Here is a 13,517-nt window from a genome sequence, read left to right as displayed (position 1 = left end):
GTGTGTAGGAGAAACTAAATTGACTATGAAACATGGCACTCCCAATGTAGATATGTGGCTCATTCTAATGAAAACATGATCCTTTTTTCCAGGTGATCATACACTAATGAAAACATGCTTGAATAAATATTAAATTCCATTTCTGCCATGTCTGTTTTGTGAGATCCCGCTAAATTCTACACACTGCACCTTTAATCATCATCACATTTCAATGAAACATTGATGAATGAAACACTCTTTAACTCCACCATGTGACTTTATTCAGCTACTAAAAATTATTTTGCGTATGTGTTGACATTTTCCAACAATTTATATAATTTGTAAAGGAATCTCTTTTCACAAACTTTCCACTTCAAATTATGCATTTGTTGATGTATACATTTTTTGATTAAGCATATTTTAAAAATATATGTAATGATTTGTAAAAAGAAAAAAAATTAAACCAGAAATTTACTTGCCAATCATCTGATTAAATTAATGCTAATCATTCAGTGGCGCCATAAAGAGGCAGAATGATGGGGTTTTCTAATGAGTAAACAACTAACAGAAAAGATATTTCAAAAATCTAGGTGACTCAGCACAAAACCTTTGATGATCAATCATTTACCACCAAAATCACACACTCGCACGCACACACAAACGCGCGCACACACAGTGAAGATGTAACCTGTGCTGTCTGACTTGTCAAAATTAATAAAAAGCTTTTTTTTCAAATCCATTAACCTTGGGCAAGTTTCAGTGAGAAAAAAACTGCATATCATGACATCAAAGCACAGAGTGTGTGATCGTGTAATTCCAAAATACGCACGTTAACACATCAATAAGGTGCCAATCTAATAAATCATTTGTGCATGATTAGTGATGCTCTGACAAAAGGCCAACAGTGGAAAAGTCTACCAAACAAATTAAATTCTGTGTACTTAAGAAGATGAGTCACCGATCAGGTTCGCCATCCGTTTGCCTTAATCGCTATTTACAAGTAAAATGTTCCTTTTATCCAACATGTATACTTAAACAGTCAATGCATCTACATCATTACTTACAAACCTCATGATGTTTGTGTGACAGTGCATGGAGTTGCCATCATACGTACATTTACAACATCTTTTACATACACCATTTACATCAGTACCTGAACTAGGAGCTATATCGCAGCCCTTGCATGTGGTACAAAACAACCATACAGCTACACTGGGAGTGACGACAGTGACTTGTGGGTGAGTGTTTATAAAGCACAGAAACTACAGTAATGTCAAAACAACTTGCCAAGTCACAAAAAAATAAACTAAAGTAATAGCTGGCCTCTGGAAAATTCTAAAGGGTCAGTTCACCCAAAATACAAAAAAATAAAGCCCAACTTAACTCTTGTAGTATTCAGCCATGCAGATAGTTTTGGTTTTATGTGATGAAAATTTGAGATATCTGCTACCACCTCAATACAATGTGGTGAAATGAATTTCCTTTGTGCTCATAATGGCAATAAAAAATTACATTTAACATGAGTACAGCCATGCTTCTTCATGCTCTTCTGCATCTTAGTAGCACAAAATACAGCTGAGGTTGATGGGAATGTCATTAGGTTTTGCAGGTGTCGGACAAATTATATATGCATTTTTGTATTTAATTCTTTTTTGAATAGTTCAGGATACCCAAAGTGATTACAAGTCAATCTGAGGGGAATTTGTGCATTTAATTCCGCAGCAAAATAACCAAATATGGCAACCTACTGGTGGCGCTAGAAAAAAAAGTATAGAAGTATATCGAGCCACAGAATTAACGTGGCTAAAGTTTAGCAGTAATATTTCTTTTAAAATATATAGTCTCCTTTACTATGAATATTCACAACACAGAATTTTTGTGGACACAGGTTTGTAGATTATCCAGAGTAATAGAGACATCAATGCTAAAAGGAAATAAAGACTTTACAAATTTAATTTTCAATTCTGGGACCACTAAAAACTAAATTCCATTCACCTCACCTTATACTAGGTTGGTTGCATGAATCTCTGGCAGATGGGAATATAAAAAGCAAACCTATCAGCAACAGATTTCCTGCAATTTGGATGAACTGCCCCATTAAAGCAAATTTCACTTTGGTGGAATACTTTCAAATTTTGAGCATGCACATCTCCACAGAAGTTCATTAGCAGTCAGCCTGTGACACGAGCTTCCCACGGGGCTCAACACACTTCACCAGCATTAATGATAAATAGGCCTGATTACCTCTTAGAAGGTTCATCAGGACAAACAAAAAAAAAGGTAATGACCAATTACCAGTGTCTGTCTAGGTGTGTAAAGCATCACGAAGTCAACATGCTTGTGAGGAACAGTACATTTTGAAGCTGCCTGTTTTGCTGGTCGACTCTTTATGAACTTCTTTTGAGGTACAAGCACAAAATGTAGTTTTATTCAACCCAAGAGAAATATTATAAAAACCAGAGGTCACATGCGGTCAACTGAAAAAACAACTATTGCATAGTATAAGAATATCAGGCAGGTCTCAATCTGTGAAAATAATCCTGTCTTTAAATACCTCTGACAAAGTGTTGCAACTGCAGTACTGGGACAGAGCAGTTACAGCTGATTTATGTGTATTTCTATGATTTCAGCAGTGCAATCAGAGCCTGAACTCTTTGGTTAAGTTTGGACAAAACCACCAGACACTGATACTATGGAGAGAAGAAGTCAGCGCACTGCCTCATACAAGAATCGGATAGTAAAAACCCATCTGAATTTACAAAGTTAACTAAACTATAACTATGGTTCAACTCTATCTTAAGAGGGATTTTTCATAGATATGCGTACATAGAATATACCCAATAATCACAGATAGACTTAATTTTTCTGGTAAAATCTATAGTTAACTAACTATATAACTAAGGCTGAATTTTACACTTTTTAAATTCAGTGTAGCATAAAGTGCCATGTAAAGGTGGCACGACACTCTCGTGAGTTTTGTGGCACAGTTAATTAAAAAAAACAAGAAGAAAAAAAAAGAAAAAAAAAAGGCAATCACTTCCAGTACTGGCAGGAGATGGTTTGGATTGTGCTTATGTATGAAAAGGAAGAAAACAATGAAGAAAAAAAAAGAAGAAAAAGAAAAGAAAAGAAAAATCAGGAGTTGATATAGTTGATTGCATCTGTTCTCCCATTTATAAGCGCACTGTAAACGTTTCAAGTGTGATTCCTGTGATGAACTGAGCCGCTTCTCGTTGTGGTCCTCGTGTGTCCTGCAGTAGTGTAGCACTCCTGCCAGCCTCCTGTGTCAGCTCCTCCTCGTTCTCCTCTCGCCCCTCCTCCTCCTCCTCCTCTCTTTGGCAGTAGTGGTTTCTTGGAATTGACTACAATGCAGCTGTGCAATACCTTTAGTTGCTGTCTTTTGCTGCAAGCTCTGTTTGACTTAACTGATGCTGAGCTGCGCAAATCCAATGAGTTTAATGTCGTCAGGAATTTCAGACTCTTCCACGCCAGATGCCTAAAAAAGAAAAGAAAAGAAAAGAGAACAACATCATGATATGTACTATATACTATTCCAAATCTGCTACCATTATATTGTTTAATTTAATAAATGGTCTGTGTACTCACCAGTTTAAAGGTCACATTTTTGTTACTGTGAGGATCATCAACAATCTTTTGCAAATTGGCAGCAACTACAAAAAAGATAAAAAAAAAAAAAAAAAAAGGATGTCAGATGACCAACTGATGTAAAAACAGATGACAAGACTTTTCCATGCTGGTGAAAACAGGAAATAAGAGGTTTAAGAACATTAGAAACCCAAAACCCGAATGTATTCAGACAAATACTGCACCAGTAGTAATTCTTTAGCACATTTACTACAGATCACATGTTAGGGCTGCACCCGCATCGGGATTTTCAAAGCTGGATTGGAGTCGCCAGTTTTGGCTGAATATTCAACAATTAGGAGAAATGTGTTATTCACAGCCTCTTCCCAGTTGAACATATGGTTCCAAACAAGTTTAGCCAAGCAGTCAGTTTATAGACTGTCATGATGTTATCCTGTGTTGCTCTGTATACAATAACACAAACACTTCTTGATTTTTGGTCATTAATCTCAAATACACATATAAATCAAGTAAATAATCATCTCCCTTAGAAACAGTGACAAACCAAAATATATAAAAAATAAATAAAGTAGTTCCTAACCATAATCCTAACCCATATTTACATTAGTTTCAAAACATAGTGCTCCATTCACTTGAATGAGAAAGTGTGTCCAAACCTTTGACTGGTAATCTACACTTTTTTACAAAACATTAACAGTTGTTCTATACATTTTGTTCTGTTCCTGCTGATTTCACTGTAGAGAGGCTTCAGACTCATTAGAGATGAGTAATCTATCACAGTGAACATGCAGAACTGTGTGTTTGTCAATGTTTTCACATCACAGTGAGATAAATGTAAACCAAACGTTTTCAAATGATCTCAACAGCTGTTAATATCCCCTAATTCAGCGCTACAACTCTTACTTACCGATGACCAAGTCCCTCCCATCAACCAGACCAGCTGAGACCAGCTCCTGAGAAACTCCGTCAGCGGAGTCTGAGTGGGACACGTGGAGAGGAGAACATGAGACCGGCGTCTTTTTTTACACATGAGAGAGGAGAAGAAAGCAGCTGACAGGTCTTACCTCTGCCGGGCATGAACTCAAATCTGATGTCATTGAGCTCTTTCTTGGGATTCCTCAGTCTCAGGACAAGGCTGATGGGGATGCTGGCGTTGGCTGCAGCCGGATCCTGCAACAGCACAGCGATGAAACTCTGCACCTTTTTCTCTGGTTTGCAATTTTATTTTACGGTCTTTCATATGTTGCTAACATGTTTGGGTTTTTTTTTTTACCTGAGCAGTGGGTGCATGTGAGGGGCTCGCTGTCTGAGCCTGTGATGGAATGTCTTCTCCTGTTTGTCCCACATTGGCAGGGCTCTCCTGCGCCGGACCGGGTGGCTGCAGATTACCTGATGCACCATCTGTTGGCTGGAAAATCTAAGAGGCGCGACATGCAAGTAAGTCAGCGGGTGTTTTCGTTTTTTTCACGCGAATGGGTGAGAAGCAAAATACAAAGAGGACACACATAAGACAGTCATGCAGATCGAGATTTTCAGGTCATGTCCACCACAAATTGACTCACCTCCAGATTCTGGGACCCGTCCTTCACTCTGGGTGACTGCAGAATGGACATGACAGATTGTCAGGATTAAAAAACATGCAATTGTCCCTTTATTCCCCCCCCACAATGTATGAACTAAGACAGGGGTATGATAAGATTGAAGGAATTAGACACAAGGCAGGTACTTTAAAAACACAGGACTTAACTGAAATTACAGTTAAGATGACAGGAGAGTAAAAACCCCACACCCAGACATGACGTGTAACATCAACGTGAACACACACTGGGAAATAATTCAAACAGATGTCCGGCCTAGGTCGGTTTTTTTTTACGTCTTCTCTAAAAGGCCAAATTAGTATTACATGAGTTGGTACCAATCTTCCTCAAACTGAAAGTGTATATTTAGACACACTGAGTCACTGTCATTTCACAATCGTCTCGCATGTTTAGACACTTATTTTCTATGATACATTGTATGTTTAACACTGACATTTACACTGTTCTTGCTTAGATATTAGAATATGTTTCACTATTTGTCATATTTATCTTTACTTAAGCAGCAATTTAAGATTCAATTACAACAAAGGCTATATAAGCCAAACTGAACAAGTGACTAAGACTAAAGTACACTTTAAGAACCTGTTCTATCTAAGGTGAATCACCTTGACTAAGCTGAGTTGAAACTACACCAACACTGACTATGTTTACATGCACACTAATAGTCCTCTCTTGTTCTGAATATGACATTATTCACGGCTGTTATGTTAGCAGCATATTTTGTTTGGATACTCTGCATTAGGCTTTTTCTGATTAGGACATGTTCTTTGGACGTGTATACAGCAAATTCTGCAGAGTTTCATTTGGGGTTTTTACCTCAGTTTGTGACACACAGCTTCCTGCCTGTTTACGGTCAGCTCTACTGTGTTGTAAAGAAACCAACTAGTTAACAGTCTGTAAGGCTGGGGTAGAGAAAAGCACACATTTCTGAAGGAGGAACATACCTACTTTTAAACATTTTGTAAGACTGTGACAAACACATTTTGACGTGATTAGCGAATTACGCACAGCTGCATGTAAGCAGGAATATTAGTGGAATATGTATTTTGATTAGCCATGGAAACAGCTTAGTATAAATATTTTCTTTTTCAGAATTAAGGCAAAAGTCTGGATATTTTGTGCATGTAAACATAAGTCACTAAATCAGAAGACTTCAACAAAAAACAAACTCTGCACTGCTACAAAATATTAAGATCAGCAATCCAACAGCACCATCTGCTGGCCGCAAGAATACTTGAGCGTAACAATCAGCACAGAATAACGGCCTTTTAAACCAAACCCGATTGATAGTTCTTTGGGGAGACGCAATCATGCAGAGTCTCACCCGCAGAGCTGCCACAGCGGCTTTGCCCTCCTCGCTCTCTTCATCCAGCTCATCATCGCTCCATTCCCAACCACCGTCTTCCGTCTTGTGGAGGCGACCACTGGAGCCTGGAACACGTCGCACCTACGCAGTTCAATTATAAACACAAAAAAACAAACATGTTTCTTGGTTAATCCTCAGGGTTGCAGCGGGATATACTAATGTACATTCACACTGATTAATAAAGGGTGTCAAACCTTTTTTGATCGCTCTGTTATTGTCGGACCTTTCTGTAGGAGTCTCTCCTGCAAGTACTCGTTGTTCTGTAAGAGAGAGACGATCATTTCTTACATTACAGGGTCAACAAAAATCCTCTTTAAAACATGTTAAATATTTTCATCTTTTTAATAATAGCTATGACGGCTTACCTTGGCTTTTGTGAAGAATTTGTGCTTAAGCAACTCAGCCGCAGTTGGCCTAAAAAGGAAAAAAAGACACAATGCTCTTCACTGTATTCATAAAAAAAATCTAATCTAATGAAAAACGAAAGCAATAAAAAAAAACACAATCTAAATCTGGCTTAAAGTAATCACGCCCCCGTTACAAAAAGGCTTTAGGAGCTGACCTTTTTTCTGGATCTTTCTGTAAACACTGGGTGATCATCTTCCTGAAGGACTTGCCGTATTTCTTCACCATTTCTTTATCTGTGATGCCTGTCTCCAGACAGGGAGGGTCGTTCTGCAATGTCAGCATCAGCACCTACAAAACACACGCAGATCGGCTTCAGTCGGTACAATCAGCATCAAATCAACACTTTGTTCTGAAATGATATATACTAAGCACCAGATATCACAACAGGGTACAGAGCTCAACTTGTTTTGTTTGGGTAGTTTTAAGTGATGAAATAAAGATAACAGGAGATAGATACCTAGAAAAACCACACATTTCAGAGAATCTGTTCCAATTACATACAGATAACGTTAAGAGCACACATAGCTACCTTCATGGGTGGGTATTTGTGATATGGTGCAGCCCCGGTGGCCAGTTCGATGGCTGTTATCCCAAAACTCCAGATGTCGGCTTTGAAGTCATAGCCACGGACCTGCGGATTAAAAAAAAAAAACAACACAACCAAGTGAGCAAAGTGCTAACAGAGGGAGAGAAAAGACACCATGTCTATCTCCACTGTCTACAAAACAAGCCACAAGTCTCCCACCTGCTCCATGACCTCTGGGGCCATCCAGCACGGTGTTCCCACAAACGTCTTCCGAACCTTGTTCCTCGTCATGTCTCCTCCTGCTGCTAGGAAGGCACTCACACCAAAATCTAGAGGAGCAGCGTGTGTGTGTAATTGCAATTGTGTAAGACAGAGTGAGAGAAAACAAAGAATAGATGATTCAATACGCTTAAAAAAAATAAATCTTCAAGCTATATCCAACTTCTGTTTTACATCTGTTGGGAATTAAAACCATCACAAGATGTTAAAACCTTCCTGTCATGTCAGACATGTTAGAAGATGAAGAGGAAACAACACTGTACCAGCAATCTGCACTGAGCCGTCGTCCCCAAGAAGAATATTTCCAGCCTTTAGATCCCTGTGCGTGAAGAAAAGACGGATTAAAAATGAGACGTACAATTAAAACAACAAGTCTGTGACTGCAGAGGAGGAGTGTCTAATCTGAATGTTGACTCTGCAAATGAACAAAAACACACCACAAGAAACAAGTTAAAGCTGCACCTTTGATCTGCTTCTTTTTAATCCGCCTGATTTCTTTTCGGAGTACAGGAAAGGGAGTAATCTGCTCTCAAAATGCCTTCCTTTCGCTTTCTGATTAGGTGTAAGTGAGTTAGCCGCAGCATCTGAGTTCAATCAGCTGCTGCTCTCCCCACTCACTGAAACTGTAACCCCTGGTTTTATTCACTCTCATATCCTGATTATTCTGTTGGACTTAAATCCTGATCATCAAAAATCAACCCATCTTTCAACCTTTTTTTTTTTTTAAGTCAGTCAATGCAACTACAGAAACCCCTGTTTGTAAGAGATGGGCATGAATGGGAGTCTGTTAATTCTTGTCATACAACAAGGCAGAGAGGGTATAGAGAGGCCTTTCAGCAGTGGTTCACAGAGTTCTAAGGAGGGACTTTTATGTAAAACAAACCTCCTCAATTATGCATTTTCAGTGTATTAAATATTAAAGGAGCCGGGTTTGGTTCAAACTGCACGCTCATGTACAGAGATGAAAGGCTCAGTGTCAGAGTGAGCTAACACAGGAGCGTATGATGAGGTGCACTGGTGACCAGGACTCGTGCCCGGCGTGCAGTTATAACATTCGTCACAGTTACTCTATCGCCGAGTCTCACCGATGAATCTGTCCGTTTTTGTGAAGGTACTCCAGCCCCTCCAACACCTCCTTCAGGATGGAGGCGATGCTGGCCTCGTCCAACACGCCGCTCTTGTGCTCGCCGCGAGAGATGATATGCTTGATGATGTCCAACACTGAGCCTGAGAGAGAGAGAGAGGCTTGTCACAAGACATGTTGACTACACATAGCGGGAAAGTAATTATAGGCACACATTGAGTGACATTTGGTAAAGGTTTTGTATTGTAAACAAAACACTGCAGAGCTGTGTCCACCTCCATAAATAAACAAAACCCAGTTTGCCAGAAGTGAGCAGAGCGCAGCAGCACCAGACCCCCCAAACCTCTGGAAGAGTGCCTGAATGAACATGATGATGCATACAGATATCTGGCTATATTTATACATTATGTTTTTATGTTGTTGTTTACTGTTTGTCTATGAATGAATTAGTAGCTATTAGTAAAAAAAAAAATCCTGCCTTACCAAGTTGAGCTGACACTCAGAAATGTCCCAAACATTCAGAAATAATTCAAAAAAACAATAATAAAAAGTAAAAAATAAGCTTTTTCAAACTTTTAAATCCTTGAGGAACAACTTTTCAGGGCTTCACTTTGCCTGCACTGAGGAAATGCTATTAGACAGAGAAGGCCGGCTTTACACTCAGATTTTAAGGGATTAATTTGAAAGTTTTTGGGAGTCCTGTTTTCCACTGTGAGGTTGCCAGGCAACCAGTGGAAACTTCAGGACGTTGCTGCGTACGGAAAAAGAAACCCATTTGTTTTCTTTTGCAGATTAAACAAAGTAGGTGTAGGTAGTAGCGTGTTATTAATGTGTTTTAGAGGTGGCTGGCAGCCTGATATCTTTACCGTTGGGAAGGAGCCAAGCTAGCTGGTTCCTACTGTTTCCAGTCTTCATGCTAAGCTAAACTAGCCCTCTGTTGGCTGGAGCTTAAGATTAATGTAGAGACATGAGAGTGTTATGAATCTTTACATTAGCACTAATTACAAACAGGTCTAATGATATAGTTCAAACTGATACATACTGTGTAGTCAGTTCCTGTTTTTTAACCTTTTTTTTTTTTTAAGTGTTTGAGGGGGAACAATGCACCACCTAATATTGTGCCAGCACATGTCAGCTGGCCTCCTGAGGACTTAATCCAAACATTCAGTCAAAGTGCAAACCTGAGCTTATTTGAGATAAAAATAGAGAGCTATGACAAAGAAAGTCAAAGTCAAAGTCAAAGTCGTGGTATAGATAAGCTAACCAGAAAAAAGTCGAGTCAGAAGCTAAGTTTTTTGCAGCACTTACCACCACTGAGTAGCTTCATCACCAGCCACAGTTCATCCTTCACCACAAAGGAAGTGTAATAAGACACAATGTTGGGATGGTGGCACTGGCTCATAGCTTGGATCTCTTTCTACAAAGAAGAAAAAGTTTGGAATAAAAAGGTCACAAAAGGAGCAGACACTCTGAAGCTGAGACAGTTTATACTTTAGCTTAAGTGGGATTTCTTATTCTTCACCTTCTTTGTTTTGAACTTCGTTCACTTAAATTTTGAAAGTGTGGCTTGAATGATACACCCTGATATCTCTCTTCCTACAATGTAAAAACACATCCTGTTAAAATGGCTCAATCTTAACTCAGAAGTACACAGGGCCTCTTACTAGAGACAGTGGAGTAACCTGGGTTACATCACAACTGAGCCACCAAGCCAAGACATTTTTAACCTACAAGACAGACAGGTTAATTCAGGGCACTGATGCATTACATAAGCCCTGGATAGGTTCAATCCTGGAAGATAGGGCAATGAAATGATATATTCACAACAATTGGCATTGTTGATATTTGACAGCGCTCGAAAAGCAAAATAACTATGCTAGATCAGAGAAGAAACGTGTGTCCAGCTGGTGTTTATCAAATGTGACCTGCAGTGTAGCACTGAGTTTCATTCCTAACATTATCTGATTGTGACTAATTGAACTGTTGGTACTTTTCCTAACCTGTAAAAAACATTATGTTTTTTTCCTCCTGACATTGCTGCAAAGTTTGCACGTCCAGTGAAGAAACATCCGGCAAAACTTTACTGGGACTTTCAGTTGCATTTCAGTGTGACTCAGAGATGAAGTGCGTGTGTGTAGGAAGCAGATTTTACACTTATCTCAACTGAGTTTGTTGCAGTTGTGTCACATTCATTCATTCACATTACAATATTGTAAAATATTGTTATTATATCAGCTGTTCACATTTAATTTATCTTCAAGATTTGATTCTCATGGTTGTTACAGCATCAAGATTCTGATCTTACCCGATTGATCTGACACGACCAGCCCACTCCCATCAGACAGACAGACACACACACACACACACACACACACACACACACACACACACTAATCAAGAAAATCTGTACTGCAGATATTGTCCAACACATTGCTAGACTCTTACCAGCAGCTCATCCATGCTTGTTTGACATTTTTCCAGGTTGATGCGTTTTATGGCCACCTTCTCCTTTCTGGGGTTGCAATACGCTGCCTGAACCACTGCAGTGGCTCCGCTCCCTGAGAAGAATATAACGACAAGGTTTAGAGTGAAACAATTCAAGAGGTTGTATTGTCACACGCACAAGACAGCAAGACAGCAGATGGCAACATTGAAGATTGTGAAATCTGGCTTCTTCGTGCCAGAATTCGAATTAGAGTGTATGATCGAATGAGTGAGAAGAGGAAGATAGAGAGAAATGAATGAAAGTATATACATTAGAATGCACATTGGTGCACAGGTGCGGTATTGCATATAAGTAGCAAACAGATAAATAAGTGTATTGCACGTAAGTGATGGGTGATAAATACTACTAGAAATATTAGGTAATGGGAAAGAATTGTGTGTGTGTGTGTGTGTGTGTGCAATGCCAATATAAGAGAAGAGGAAGACAGCTATGACATTAGATATGACAGCTCCACTACATTACATAGACTACAATGTAAAATTGAGTAACTTTGAATAAAAAGTAGTGGGTAAGACAGAGGATAGTGTTTACAATACTGTAACACACAGCTTCCATTCAAAATCTCACTGAATCATAGAAAACTGCATAGAGGAGCCACAACAGACCAACTCTCCTGCTCATAATCATCTGTCACGTTATCTGGACTGGTGTGAGCAGTGAATGCCTCATTACAGGCCCTATACATCCAGATAAAGAGCACCACCCACTCCAAGCATCTGACTGCTCTTCGCCGCACTGTCGGCTAACTTGTGAACTAGCCTCTTAGCTTCACGCTGACTTGCTAAGAAGCTGCCTCTCACTTTAGCTCACCGGCTAGCAGAAGCGGTTAACTCATTTGGCCTCATCTCAAGAAACACTCAGCTGAGCTGTTCACCTTCCTGCGGTGAAGCCAATGGGTTAAAACTGGCCTTCTGCTACGCTGGCTGACTGGTGGCGGTTGGCTGCCAGGATGCTAACATTAGCACGCTAAGCTAAAGACTCACCGATCACCTCATGGAGAACGTAATCGTCCCTGTCGATTGACCAAGGTAGAGAGGACTGCTCGTCTGCCATGGTGTCGTCGTTTTGAGCGTTGTTAAAACACTGCGTCTAAATAATAACAAAGACGTTGTCTGAGGATAATATCTTTGTGGTTACTCCATTCGGCTCCTGCTGCTGCTGTTCCGCTGACAACTTCTGCCGCTCCTGTCAACACACAACTTTACGCGCGACTGACGCGTCGTGTTACGTACGACCTCAGGAGGTGGAACTAACATGTCGCCATCTTGAGTGTGGCAAAGTCTGCTGAACGTCTCTGAATCAGAAACACTGGAAAACAGACAGCATACTGCGGTAGTCCATAATTATAAGTAACATATCGCGGGCCATGTAATTTAAAAAAAGAAAGTATTTTAGTCTTTACAAAATATGTATTTAAATATGTTATTCTGGAAATAATAATAAAATTGTGTTCAGTATACCCAGTAGAGGGCGCTAATGTATATACTAATCGTTAGCTCTATGGGGTTTTTTTTGTTTTTTTGGTTACACACCTTTTTGCTTTCGTGTTGAATGAAAAACCTGTTCTGGAGGCAACACAAGAACAGCAGCAACGCGGAAGAGACACTCACTCATGCCAAAGTAGCAATACTATATTACACTAGTATAAAACTAATAATAAAAGTACATTAGCAATACAAGTGAAAGTACTCCTGCAAAATGACCTGTCAGTGTTATAATAATAATCATAATAATAATAAGAGCAGTAATAATAATTATAACAACAATAATAATAATAATACATTTTATATGTACCACACTTTTCATTCATTGCGAAACTCAAAGGTCTACAGTATAAATAACAATGAATACACAACATAAATAAAATAATAAGATGAAAAAGATGTAAAAGCCTGTCTGAACAGAAAGGTTTATTTTAGGCCTTTTGAAAAGAGCCTAAGGTCTATACTACCCTCAGATAGTTAATTATGGTTAGGCTATTGAATCATTCATATTTGTGCATTAATATGTAAGTAGTGCTTAAATATTGTAGCTGCTTAAGGTGAAACTAATTTTGACTGACTTGAATACTGCTGGGGCGGGTTGTTAGTTTTTTTTTTACAGTGCATTATCTATATAAACTCATCCATGGTTTTTATGTACAATCTTAATATGAAAAGTAGTCA

The 13,517-nt window shown here is 39.2% G+C and overlaps 1 protein-coding gene across 2 annotated transcripts; it reads right to left on the bottom strand.

The window, feature by feature from the left end:
• Positions 1–250: 250 nt before the first annotated feature.
• Positions 251–12,522, bottom strand: LOC128369008 (serine/threonine-protein kinase OSR1-like). Of its 2 annotated transcripts, XM_053329956.1 has the most exons (17): positions 12,336–12,522; positions 11,292–11,404; positions 10,155–10,263; positions 8,848–8,989; positions 8,026–8,081; positions 7,703–7,812; positions 7,487–7,588; positions 7,112–7,245; positions 6,915–6,963; positions 6,744–6,809; positions 6,508–6,630; positions 5,148–5,183; positions 4,859–5,002; positions 4,650–4,755; positions 4,493–4,561; positions 3,586–3,650; positions 251–3,475 (listed from the first exon to the last, which is right to left on the bottom strand). In XM_053329956.1, exons 1-17 carry the CDS (start codon positions 12,403–12,405, stop codon positions 3,401–3,403), a joined length of 1,569 nt encoding a protein of 522 aa, XP_053185931.1. In that variant the 5' UTR covers positions 12,406–12,522; the 3' UTR covers positions 251–3,400. The 2 variants fall into 2 exon arrangements, with proteins under 2 accessions (XP_053185931.1, XP_053185932.1); XM_053329957.1 differs by lacking the exon at positions 5,148–5,183.
• Between the last annotated feature and the right edge of the window lie 995 nt (positions 12,523–13,517).

This window comes from Scomber japonicus, chromosome 12 (genome assembly GCF_027409825.1).
Source record: "Scomber japonicus isolate fScoJap1 chromosome 12, fScoJap1.pri, whole genome shotgun sequence".
In the NCBI taxonomy this organism is placed as follows: domain Eukaryota; kingdom Metazoa; phylum Chordata; class Actinopteri; order Scombriformes; family Scombridae; genus Scomber; species Scomber japonicus.
This window is presented reverse-complemented; position numbering and strand designations above follow the sequence as displayed.

What these genes read in the sequence shown, in the direction of transcription:
- LOC128369008 (XM_053329956.1), bottom strand. Translation starts at nt 12,405, where the DNA reads ATGGCAGACGAGCAGTCCTCTCTACCTTGGTCAATCGACAGGGACGAT. An exon ending in CAGAAAGATCCAGAAAAAAG is followed by an intron (nt 6,964 to 7,111) that starts GTCAGCTCCTAA and finishes TTTCCTTTTTAG; the next exon opens with GCCAACTGCGGCTGAGTTGC. An exon ending in AATTCTTCACAAAAGCCAAG is followed by an intron (nt 6,810 to 6,914) that starts GTAAGCCGTCAT and finishes TCTCTCTTACAG; the next exon opens with AACAACGAGTACTTGCAGGA.